Source organism: Oncorhynchus nerka, linkage group LG11, assembly GCF_034236695.1.
Source record: "Oncorhynchus nerka isolate Pitt River linkage group LG11, Oner_Uvic_2.0, whole genome shotgun sequence".
NCBI lineage: Eukaryota > Metazoa > Chordata > Actinopteri > Salmoniformes > Salmonidae > Oncorhynchus > Oncorhynchus nerka.
Window position 1 is genome coordinate 25827267 of NC_088406.1, and position 13485 is coordinate 25840751.

The 13485-nt window shown below is 44.9% G+C and overlaps 1 protein-coding gene across 4 annotated transcripts in view; it reads right to left on the reverse strand.

Moving 5' to 3' along the window:
• LOC115117173 (chloride channel protein 2-like) overlaps nucleotides 1-13485 on the reverse strand; it is a 223932-nt gene that overhangs the window by 18552 nt on the left and 191895 nt on the right. For all 4 annotated transcript variants that reach the window (XM_065024329.1, XM_065024332.1, XM_065024330.1 and 1 more), the window contains one exon: nucleotides 2679-2717. In XM_065024329.1, coding sequence (XP_064880401.1) covers nucleotides 2679-2717 — 39 coding nt within the window. The remainder of the gene's footprint in view (nucleotides 1-2678; nucleotides 2718-13485) is intronic.

The following is a 13485-nucleotide window of genomic DNA, read 5'->3' on the forward strand; positions in this document are numbered from 1 at the left end:
TTTGCGACTGCACTTGAAGAAACTTTAAAAGTTCTTGAAATGTTCCATATTGACTGACCTTCATGTCTTAAATTAATGATGGACTGTCGTTTCTCTTTGCTTATTTGAGCTGTTCTTGCCATAATATGGACTTGGTCTTTACCAAATAGGGCTGTCTTCTGTATACCACCCCTACCTTGTCACAACACAATTGATTGGCTGAAATGCATTAAGAAGGAAAGAAATTCCATAAATGAACTTTTAAGAAGGCACACCTGTTAATTGAAATGGATTCCAAGTGACTACCTCATGAAGCTTGTTGAGAGAATACCAAGAATGTGCAAAGCTGTCATCAATGCAAAGGGTGGCTACTTTGAAGAATCTCAAATCTATTTTTATTTGTTTAACACTTTTTTGGTATATACACTGCTCAAAAAATTAAAGGGAACACTAAAATAACACATACTAGATCTGAATGAATAAAATATTCTTATTAAATATTTTTTTCTTTACATAGTTGAATGTGCTGACAACAAAATCACACAAACATTACCAATGGAAATCAAATTTATCAACCCATGGAGGTCTGGATTTGGAGTCACACTCAAAATTAAAGTGGAAAACCACACTACAGGCTGATCCAACTTTGATGTAATGTCCTTAAAACAAGTCAAAATGAGGCTCAGCAGTGTGTGTGGCCTCCACGTGCCTGTATGACCTCCCTACAATGCCTGGGCATGCTCCTGATGAGGTGGCGGATGGTCTCCTGAGGGATCTCCTCCCAGACCTGGACTAAAGCATCCGCCAACTCCTGGACAGTCTGTGGTGCAACGTGGCGTTGGTGGATGGAGCGAGACATGATGTCCCAGATGTGCTCAATTGGATTCAAGTCTGGGGAACGGGCGGGCCAGTCCATAGCATCAATGCCTTCCTCTTGCAGGAACTGCTGACACACTCCAGCCACATGAGGTTTAGCATTGTCTTGCATTAGGAGGAAGCCAGGGCCAACCGCACCAGCATATGGTCTCACAAGGGGTCTGAGGATCTCATCTCGGTACCTAATGGCAGTCAGGCTACCTCTGGTGAGCACATGGAGGGCTGTGCACCCTCATGGAGTCTGTTTCTGACCGTTTGAGCAGACACATGCACATTTGTGGCCTGCTGGAGGTCATTTTGCAGGGCTCTGGCAGTGCTCCTCCTGCTCCTCCTTGCACAAAGGCGGAGGTAGCGGTCCTGCTGATGGGTTGTTGCCCTCCTACGGCCTCCTCCACATCTCCTGATGTACTGGCCTGTCTCCTGGTAACGCCTCCATGCACTGGACACTACGCTGACAGACACAGCAAACGTTCTTGCCACAGCTCGCATTGATGTGCCATCCTGGATGAGCTGCACTACCTGAGCCACTTGTGTGGGTTGTAGATTCCGTATCATGCTCCCACTAGAGTGAAAGCACCGCCAGCATTCAAAAGTGACCAAAACATCAGCCAGGAAGCATAGGAACTGAGAAGTGGTCTGTGGTCACCACCTGCAGAACCACTCCTTTATTGGGGGTGTCTTGCTAATTGCCTATAATTTCCACATGTTGTCTATTCCATTTGCACAACAGCATGTGACATTTATTGTCAATCAATCAGTGTTGCTTCCTAAGTGGACAGTTTGATTTCATAGAAGTGTGATTGACTTGGAGTTACATTGTGTTGTTTAAGTGTTCCCTTTATTTTTTTGAGCTGTGTATATATATATATATATATATATATATATATATATATAGACATATTTGTGTTTTAGACAGAGCTTCGGGGCACCATATATATTCGCCGTATACACACACAGAGTCCCTCCCCAATAAATTGTTCTGAAGTGTCAGTCCTATATATATAGATGTAAGAAAGATCCGGAAACAATTTATTATTAATATGTATTTAACCCCTTATTTTTGGCACTAAAGAGTCTCTATATATACTTCCATAAGGTTTTTCAACTGGTACTGGGGGACCTTCACACAAGTCATGTGAGCCCTGTGGGCGTCCAAGAGCAAAACAACATGTACATGTTCGTGAAAGTCTCACCTTTCCACAGAGGGGTATAAGTGAGTAGCCCAAAATGTTTGGACACTACAGACAGAAGTTGGCAGATCGGCTGTACCGACTACCGACGAGTCCCAAGACGCTTGTGGGGGTCGATGAGTCTCCTCTTTCCATAGAGGGGTCATATCGTTCGGACGCTACAGACAATTATGTGAGAAGACCAATTTTCGGGATGTCTCATGGTCTGACAAACACCGCTTTAGCTCTGTCACCTTTCACCGCTGATGTGGAAGGGTGAGATAGGCAAATGCAGTGGATTGACACACATCCAATGCAAAAAAAACGGATCTCTCTAGCTTAAACTGACAATTTTTTATGGGTATTTTTGTATTATGCTAATGAGATGTCCACTGGGGCGCGGACATCGACCTTAGAGGGTTAAGGCTAGGTTGTTGCCTGTTTTATTTGGCTACACAGTGCCTGGCTGTGGTCTCTGGTGCAGTGATAATAGATGCCCATAGAGTTTCCAGCTTTGATAAAGCTCTTCATACACAGTGACTTATTATTCCCCTGATAACCAATCAATACACCGTAGCATAGACATAGACAGCACTGATACATCCTGAGAGAAAAGGGAGAAAGAGGGAGAGAAAGTGTGTTGTAGGGTCTCACCTCTCTGATGGTCATGTCATCATCCACATCGAAGTCATCCTGAGATTAGAGGGACAGGAAACAGATCAACACACTTACACAGCAAAACGACTTGTGTGCACGGCCGCACACAAACGCTACAGACAAGTACAACGTCTAAATGACAGTAAATAACTTAAAATACAAACCCAATGACACACAGTACACTCATACCACAAAGAAAACACTTGTCCATGTCGTGGCCACATAGCGGTCAAACTGGACACAGTTACAAAATGAAAAGGCAGATGGAGAGATGTGACAAGAGAGACTAAATTAATAACTACACAGATGACCATGGTGGGGGTTGAAAATGTACTTGAAACAGATGAGGATAATAATGGTTTGCATTCATAAACAGTGCTTTTCACAAGGTCTCATTCATAAACAGTGCTTTTCACAAGGTCTCATTCATAAACAGTGCTTTTCACAAGGTCTCATTCATAAACCGTCCTTTTCACAAGGTCTCATTCATAAACAGTGCTTTTCACAAGGTCTCGAAGTACAGATCGGATGATTGGCACTGAAGGATTTGACCATGGAGTGATGATGGCCACAGTTTGGATATGTTCCGGGCGTGCCTGAAAACCTGAGAGAGTTCTACAGTGATGAGTGGTACTTTAGTGTGTGTGTGGGTCAATGTCAAAAGGTGTGTGTAGAGCCCAATTTGGACAGGAAACTTTTTCTGGGGGAGCTCAGGTTATATAATTAACAAAATCACCACATCCATAATTTTCGTCCCGTCCGTAATTTTCTGCCACGTCAGTAATTTTTGTTAGGCAGGAAGTTATTAAGCTCCTAGGTGGCGCAGTGGTCTAAGCCACTGCCTCGCCATACAGCCTGGTTCAAATCCAGGCTGCATCACATCTGGCTGTGATTGGGAGTACCATAGGGTAATTGGGGTAGGCTGTCATGGTAAATAAGAATTTGTTCTTAACTGACTTGCCTAGTTAAATAAATACAAATATTATCCCAAAAACATACTGTTTTCCGGGAAACTCCCAGGTCCAGTCCCGTGCGATTCGTCATCCCTGTGTTTTGAGGGATATTACAGAGTTTAACAGGTGCTGCACCCAGTTTGGGTAAGAACATGGGAATAAATTGATCCTTGAAAAAAAGTGCTATGCAAGTAGCATACAGATGAATGACCCGTTTTGTCACATATCAACTTTCCTAGAGCCATACTTCTCTTTTAAAAGATGACATGGACAATATTGTGCCGATGATTAGCCAAATATGTCAGTTAATTAAATGTCTGCATAGGTTTCAGTTCATGGTTCTTATTGATATGCATTATTTGTTTGACTTTCTCCGAACTGAAGGACAATATTAGGCTAATATTAGGCTATTCCTGGACATCATAACTGAAGGCCATCAGGCCAATATTAGGCTATCCCTGGACATCATAATTGAAGGCCATCAGGCCAAAATTAGGCTATCCCTGGACATCATAACTGAAGGCATCAGGCCAATATTAGGCTATTCCTGGACATCATAACTGAAGGCCATCATTCCAATATGAGGCTATCTCTGGACATCATAACTGAAAGCCATCATGCCAATATTAGGCTATCCCTGGACATCATAACTGAAGGCCATCAGGCCAATATTAGGCTATCCCTGGACATCATAACTGAAGGCCATCAGGCCAATATTAGGCTATCCCTGGACATCATAACTGAAAGCCATCAGGCCAATATAAGCCTATCCCTGGACATCATAACTGAAGGCCATCAGGCCAATATTAGGCTATCCCTGGACATCATAACTGAAGGCCATCAGGCCAATATGAGGCTATCCCTAGACATCATAAATGAAGGCCATCAGGTCAATATTAGGCTATCCCTGGACATCATAACTGAAAGCCATCAGGCCAATATTAGGCTATCCCTGGACATCATAACTGAAGGCCATCAGGCCAATATTAGGCTATCCCTGGACATCATAACTGAAGGCCATCAGGCCAATATTAGGCTATCCCTGGACATCATAACTGAAAGCCATCAGGCCAATATAAGGCTATCCCTGGACATCATAACTGAAAGCCATCAGGCCAATATTAGGCTATCCCTGGACATCATAACTGAAGGCCATCATTCCAATATGAGGCTATCCCTGGACATCATAACTGAAAGCCATCAGGCCAATATTAGGCTATCCCTGGACATCATAACTGAAAGCCATCAGGCCAATATTAGGCTATCCCTGGACATCATAACTGAAGGCCATCAGGCCAATATTAGGCTATCCCTGGACATCATAACTGAAAGCCATCAGGCCAATATTAGGCTATCCCTGGACATCATAACTGAAAGCCATCAGGCCAATATTAGGCTATCCCTGGACATCATAACTGAAGGCCATCAGGCCAATATTAGGCTATCCCTGGACATCATAACTTAGTGCTGCTTTTGATACCATCGATCACCACATTCTTTTGGAGAGATTGGAAACCCAAATTGGTCTACACGGACAAGTTCTGGCCTGGTTTAGATCTTATCTGTCGGAAAGATATCAGTTTGTCTCTGTGAATGGTTTGTCCTCTGACAAATCAACTGTACATTTCGGTGTTCCTCAAGGTTCCGTTTTAGGACCACTATTGTTTTCATGATATATTTTACCTCTTGGGGATGTTATTCGAAAACATAATGTTAACTTTCACTGCTATGCGGATGACACACAGCTGTACATTTCAATGAAACATGGTGAAGCCCCAAAATTGCCCTTGCTAGAAGCATGTGTTTCAGACATAAGGAAGTGGATGGCTGCAAACTTTCAACTTTTAAACTCGGACAAAACAGAGATGCTTGTTCTAGGTCCCAAGAAACAAAGAGATCTTCTGTTGAATCTGACAATTAATCTTAATGGTTGTACAGTCGTCTCAAATAAAACTGTGAAGGACCTCGGCGTTACTCTGGACCCTGATCTCTCTTTTGAAGAACATATCAAGACCATTTCAAGGACAGCTTTTTTCCATCTACGTAACATTGCAAAAATCAGAAACTTTCTGTCCAAAAATGATGCAGAAAAATTAATCCATGCTTTTGTCACTTCTAGGTTAGACTACTGCAATGCTCTACTTTCCGGCTACCCGGATAAAGCACTAAATAAACTTCAGTTAGTGCTAAATACGGCTGCTAGAATCCTGACTAGAACCAAAAATTTGATCATATTACTCCAGTGCTAGCCTCTCTACACTGGCTTCCTGTCAAAGCAAGGGCTGATTTCAAGGTTTTACTGCTAACCTACAAAGCATTACATGGGCTTGCTCCTACCTATCTCTCTGATTTGGTCCTGCCATACATACCTACACGTACGCTACGGTCACAAGACGCAGGCCTCCTAATTGTCCCTAGAATTTCTAAGCAAACAGCTGGAGGCAGGGCTTTCTCCTATAGAGCTCCATTTTTAGGGAACGGTCTGCCTACCCATGTCAGAGACGCAAACTCAGTCTCAACCTTTAAGTCTTTACTGAAGACTCATCTCTTCAGTGGGTCATATGATTGAGTGTAGTCTGGCCCAGGAGTGGGAAGGTGAACGGAAAGGCTCTGGAGCAACGAATCGCCCTTGCTGTCTCTGCCTGGCCGGTTCCCCTCTTTCCACTGGGATTCTCTGCCTCTAACCCTATTACAGGGGCTGAGTCACTGGCTTACTGGTGCTCTCTCATGCCGTCCCTGGAAGGGGTGCGTCACCTGAGTGGGTTGATTCACTGATGTGGTCATCCTGTCTGGGTTGGCGCCCCCCTTGGGTTGTGCCATGGCGGAGATCTTTGTGGGCTATACTCAGCCTTGTCTCAGGATGGTAAGTTGGTGGTTGAAGATATCCCTCTAGTGGTGTGGGGGCTGTGCTTTGGCAAAGTGGGTGGGGTTATATCCTTCCTGTTTGGCCCTGTCCGGGGGTGTCCTCGGATGGGGCCACAGTGTCTCCTGACCCCTCCTGTCTCAGCCTCCAGTATTTATGCTGCAGTAGGTTATGTGTCGGGGGGCTAGGGTCAGTTTGTTTATCTGGAGTACTTCTCCTGTCCTATTCGGTGTCCTGTGTGAATCTAAGTGTGCGTTCTCTAATTCTCTCCTTCTCTCTTTCTTTCTCTCTCTCGGAAGACCTGAGCCCTAGGACCATGCCCCAGGACTACCTGACATGATGACTCCTTGCTGTCCCCAGTCCACCTGACCGTGCTGCTGCTCCAGTTTCAATTGTTCTGCCTTATTATTATTCGACCATGCTGGTCATTTATGAACATTTGAACATCTTGGCCATGTTCTGTTATAATCTCCACCCGGCACAGCCAGAAGAGGACTGGCCACCCCACATATGCTCTCTCTAATTCTCTCTTTCTTTCTCTCTCTTGGAGGACCTGAGCCCTAGGACCATGCCCCAGGACTACCTGACATGATGACTCCTTGCTGTCCCCAGTCCACCTGACCGTGCTGCTGCTCCAGTTTCAATTGTTCTGCCTTATTATTATTCGACCATGCTGGTCATTTATGAACATTTGAACATCTTGGCCATGTTCTGTTATAATCTCCACCCGGCACAGCCAGAAGAGGACTGGCCACCCCACATAGCCTGGTTCCTCTCTAGGTTGCTTCCTAGGTTTTGGCCTTTCTAGGGAGTTTTTCCTAGCCACCGTGCTTCTACACCTGCATTGCTTGCTGTTTGGGGTTTTAGGCTGGGTTTCTGTACAGCACTTTGATATCAGCTGATGTACGAAGGGCTATATAAATACATTTGATTTGATTTGATAACTGAAAGCCATCATTCCAATATTAGGCTATCCCTGGACATCATAACTGAAGGCCATCATTCCAATATGAGGCTATCCCTGGACATCATAACTGAAAGCCATCAGGCCAATATGAGGCTATCCCTGGACATCATAACTGAAAGCCATCAGGCCAATATTAGGCTAACCCTGGACATCATAACTGAAAGCTATCAGGCCAATATTAGGCTATCCCTGGACATCATAACTGAAGGCCATCAGGCCAATATTAGGCTATCCCTGGACATCATAACTGAAAGCCACCAGGCCAATATGAGGCTATCCCTGGACATCATAACTGAAAGCCATCAGGCCAATATTAGGCTATCCCTGGACATCATAACTGAAAGCCATCAGGCCAATATTAGGCTATCCCTGGACATCATAACTGAAAGCCATCAGGCCAATATTAGGCTATCCCTGGACATCATAACTGAAAGCCATCAGGCCAATATTAGGCTATTCCAGGTCATCATAACTGAAGGCCATCATTCCAATATGAGGCTAACCCTGGACATCATAACTGAAAGCCATCAGGCCAATATGATGCTATCCCTGGACATCATAACTGAAAGACATCAGGCCAATATGAGGCTATCCCTGGACATCATAACTGAAGGCCATCATTCCAATATGAGGCTAACCCTGGACATCATAACTGAAAGCCATCAGGCCAATATGATGCTATCCCTGGACATCATAACTGAAAGCCATCAGGCCAATATGAGGCTATCCCTGGACATCATAACTGAAGGCCATCATTCCAATATGAGGCTATCCCTGGACATCATAACTGAAAGCCATCAGGCCAATATGAGGCTATCCCTGGACATCATAACTGAAAGCCATCAGGCCACTATTAGGCTATCCCTGTACATCATAACTGAAGGCCATCAGGCCAATATTAGGCTATCCCTGGACATCATAACTGAAAGCCATCAGGCCAATATTAGGCTGGCTATCCCTGGACATCATAACTGAAAGCCATCAGGCCAATATTAGGCTATCCCTGGACATCATAACTGAAAGCCATCAGGCCAATATGAGGCTATCCCTGGACATCATAACTGAAAGCCATCAGGCCAATATGAGGCTATCCCTGGACATCATAACTGAAAGCCATCAGGCCAATATTAGGCTATCCCTGGACATCATAACTGAAAGCCATCAGGCCAATATTAGGCTATCCCTGGACATCATAACTGAAGGCCATCAGGCCAATATTAGGCTATCCCTGGACATCATAACTGAAAGCCATCAGGCCAATATGAGGCTATCCCTGGACATCATAACTGAAAGCCATCAGGCCACTATTAGGCTATCCCTGTACATCATAACTGAAGGCCATCAGGCCAATATTAGGCTATCCCTGGACATCATAACTGAAAACTATCAGGCCAATATTAGGCTATCCCTGGACATCATAACTGAAGGCCATCAGGCCAATATTAGGCTATCCCTGGACATCATAACTGAAAGCCACCAGGCCAATATGAGGCTATCCCTGGACATCATAACTGAAAGCCATCAGGCCAATATTAGGCTATCCCTGGACATCATAACTGAAAGCCATCAGGCCAATATTAGGCTATCCCTGGACATCATAACTGAAGGCCATCAGGCCAATATTAGGCTATCCCTGGACATCATAACTGAAAGCCATCAGGCCAATATTAGGCTATCCCTGGACATCATAACTGAAAGCCATCAGGCCAATATTAGGCTATTCCAGGACATCATAACTGAAGGCCATCATTCCAATATGAGGCTAACCCTGGACATCATAACTGAAAGCCATCAGGCCAATATGATGCTATCCCTGGACATCATAACTGAAAGCCATCAGGCCAATATGAGGCTATCCCTGGACATCATAACTGAAGGCCATCATTCCAATATGATGCTATCCCTGGACATCATAACTGAAAGCCATCAGGCCAATATTAGGCTATCCCTGGACATCATAACTGAAAGCCATCAGGCCAATATGAGGCTATCCCTGGACATCATAACTGAAAGCCATCAGGCCAATATGAGGCTATCCCTGGACATCATAACTGAAAGCCATCAGGCCAATATTAGGCTATCCCTGGACATCATAACTGAAAGCCATCAGGCCAATATTAGGCTATCCCTGGACATCATAACTGAAAGCCATCAGGCCAATATTAGGCTATCCCTGGACATCATAACTGAAGGCCATCAGGCCAATATTAGGCTATCCCTGGACATCATAACTGAAAGCCATCAGGCCAATATTAGGCTATCCCTGGACATCATAACTGAAAGCCATCAGGCCAATATTAGGCTATCCCTGGACATCATAACTGAAGGCCATCAGGCCAATATTAGGCTATCCCTGGACATCATAACTTAGTGCTGCTTTTGATACCATCGATCACCACATTCTTTTGGAGAGATTGGAAACCCAAATTGGTCTACACGGACAAGTTCTGGCCTGGTTTAGATCTTATCTGTCGGAAAGATATCAGTTTGTCTCTGTGAATGGTTTGTCCTCTGACAAATCAACTGTACATTCGGTGTTCCTCAAGGTTCCGTTTTAGGACCACTATTGTTTTCATGATATATTTTACCTCTTGGGGATGTTATTCGAAAACATAATGTTAACTTTCACTGCTATGCGGATGACACACAGCTGTACATTTCAATGAAACATGGTGAAGCCCCAAAATTGCCCTTGCTAGAAGCATGTGTTTCAGACATAAGGAAGTGGATGGCTGCAAACTTTCAACTTTTAAACTCGGACAAAACAGAGATGCTTGTTCTAGGTCCCAAGAAACAAAGAGATCTTCTGTTGAATCTGACAATTAATCTTAATGGTTGTACAGTCGTCTCAAATAAAACTGTGAAGGACCTCGGCGTTACTCTGGACCCTGATCTCTCTTTTGAAGAACATATCAAGACCATTTCAAGGACAGCTTTTTTCCATCTACGTAACATTGCAAAAATCAGAAACTTTCTGTCCAAAAATGATGCAGAAAAATTAATTCATGCTTTTGTCACTTCTAGGTTAGACTACTGCAATGCTCTACTTTCCGGCTACCCGGATAAAGCACTAAATAAACTTCAGTTAGTGCTAAATACGGCTGCTAGAATCCTGACTAGAACCAAAAATTTGATCATATTACTCCAGTGCTAGCCTCTCTACACTGGCTTCCTGTCAAAGCAAGGGCTGATTTCAAGGTTTTACTGCTAACCTACAAAGCATTACATGGGCTTGCTCCTACCTATCTATCTCTCTGATTTGGTCCTGCCATACATACCTACACGTACGCTACGGTCACAAGACGCAGGCCTCCTAATTGTCCCTAGAATTTCTAAGCAAACAGCTGGAGGCAGGGCTTTCTCCTATAGAGCTCCATTTTTAGGGAACGGTCTGCCTACCCATGTCAGAGACGCAAACTCAGTCTCAACCTTTAAGTCTTTACTGAAGACTCATCTCTTCAGTGGGTCATATGATTGAGTGTAGTCTGGCCCAGGAGTGGGAAGGTGAACGGAAAGGCTCTGGAGCAACGAATCGCCCTTGCTGTCTCTGCCTGGCCGGTTCCCCTCTTTCCACTGGGATTCTCTGCCTCTAACCCTATTACAGGGGCTGAGTCACTGGCTTACTGGTGCTCTCTCATGCCTTCCCTGGAAGGGGTGCGTCACCTGAGTGGGTTGATTCACTGATGTGGTCATCCTGTCTGGGTTGGCGCCCCCCCTTGGGTTGTGCCATGGCGGAGATCTTTGTGGGCTATACTCAGTCTTGTCTCAGGATGGTAAGTTGGTGGTTGAAGATATCCCTCTAGTGGTGTGGGGGCTGTGCTTTGGCAAAGTGGGTGGGGTTATATCCTTCCTGTTTGGCCCTGTCCGGGGGTGTCCTCGGATGGGGCCACAGTGTCTCCTGACCCCTCCTGTCTCAGCCTCCAGTATTTATGCTGCAGTAGGTTATGTGTCGGGGGGCTAGGGTCAGTTTGTTTATCTGGAGTACTTCTCCTGTCCTATTCGGTGTCCTGTGTGAATCTAAGTGTGCGTTCTCTAATTCTCTCCTTCTCTCTTTCTTTCTCTCTCTCGGAAGACCTGAGCCCTAGGACCATGCCCCAGGACTACCTGACATGATGACTCCTTGCTGTCCCCAGTCCACCTGACCGTGCTGCTGCTCCAGTTTCAATTGTTCTGCCTTATTATTATTCGACCATGCTGGTCATTTATGAACATTTGAACATCTTGGCCATGTTCTGTTATAATCTCCACCCGGCACAGCCAGAAGAGGACTGGCCACCCCACATATGCTCTCTCTAATTCTCTCTTTCTTTCTCTCTCTTGGAGGACCTGAGCCCTAGGACCATGCCCCAGGACTACCTGACATGATGACTCCTTGCTGTCCCCAGTCCACCTGACCGTGCTGCTGCTCCAGTTTCAATTGTTCTGCCTTATTATTATTCGACCATGCTGGTCATTTATGAACATTTGAACATCTTGGCCATGTTCTGTTATAATCTCCACCCGGCACAGCCAGAAGAGGACTGGCCACCCCACATAGCCTGGTTCCTCTCTAGGTTGCTTCCTAGGTTTTGGCCTTTCTAGGGAGTTTTTCCTAGCCACCGTGCTTCTACACCTGCATTGCTTGCTGTTTGGGGTTTTAGGCTGGGTTTCTGTACAGCACTTTGATATCAGCTGATGTACGAAGGGCTATATAAATACATTTGATTTGATTTGATAACTGAAAGCCATCATTCCAATATTAGGCTATCCCTGGACATCATAACTGAAGGCCATCATTCCAATATGAGGCTATCCCTGGACATCATAACTGAAAGCCATCAGGCCAATATGAGGCTATCCCTGGACATCATAACTGAAAGCCATCAGGCCAATATTAGGCTAACCCTGGACATCATAACTGAAGGCCATCATTCCAATATGAGGCTATCCCTGGACATCATAACTGAAAGCCATCAGGCCAATATGAGGCTATCCCTGTACATCATAACTGAAGGCCATCAGGTCAATATTAGGCTATCCCTGGACATCATAACTGAAAGCCATCAGGCCAATATTAGGCTGGCTATCCCTGGACATCATAACCGAAAGCCATCAGGCCAATATTAGGCTATCCCTGGACATCATAACTGAAAGCCATCAGGCCAATATGAGGCTATCCCTGGACATCATAACTGAAAGCGATCAGGCCAATATTAGGCTATTCCTGGACATCATAACTGAAGGCCATCATTCCAATATGAGGCTATCCCTGGACATCATAACTGAAAGCCATCAGGCCAATATTAGGCTATCCCTGGACATCATAACTGAAAGCCATCAGGCCAATATGAGGTTATCCCTGGACATCATAACTGAAGGCCATCAGGCCAATATTAGGCTATCCCTGGACATCATAACTGAAAGCCACCAGGCCAATATGAGGCTATCCCTGGACATCATAACTGAAAGCCATCAGGCCAATATTAGGCTATCCCTGGACATCATAACTGAAAGCCATCAGGCCAATATTAGGCTATCCCTGGACATCATAACTGAAAGCCATCAGGCCAATATTAGGCTATCCCTGGACATCATAACTGAAAGCCATCAGGCCAATATTAGGCTATTCCAGGTCATCATAACTGAAGGCCATCATTCCAATATGAGGCTAACCCTGGACATCATAACTGAAAGCCATCAGGCCAATATGATGCTATCCCTGGACATCATAACTGAAAGCCATCAGGCCAATATGAGGCTATCCCTGGACATCATAACTGAAGGCCATCATTCCAATATGAGGCTAACCCTGGACATCATAACTGAAAGCCATCAGGCCAATATGATGCTATCCCTGGACATCATAACTGAAAGCCATCAGGCCAATATGAGGCTATCCCTGGACATCATAACTGAAGGCCATCATTCCAATATGAGGCTATCCCTGGACATCATAACTGAAAGCCATCAGGCCAATATGAGGCTATCCCTGGACATCATAACTGAAAGCCATCAGGCCACTATTAGGCTATCCCTGTACAT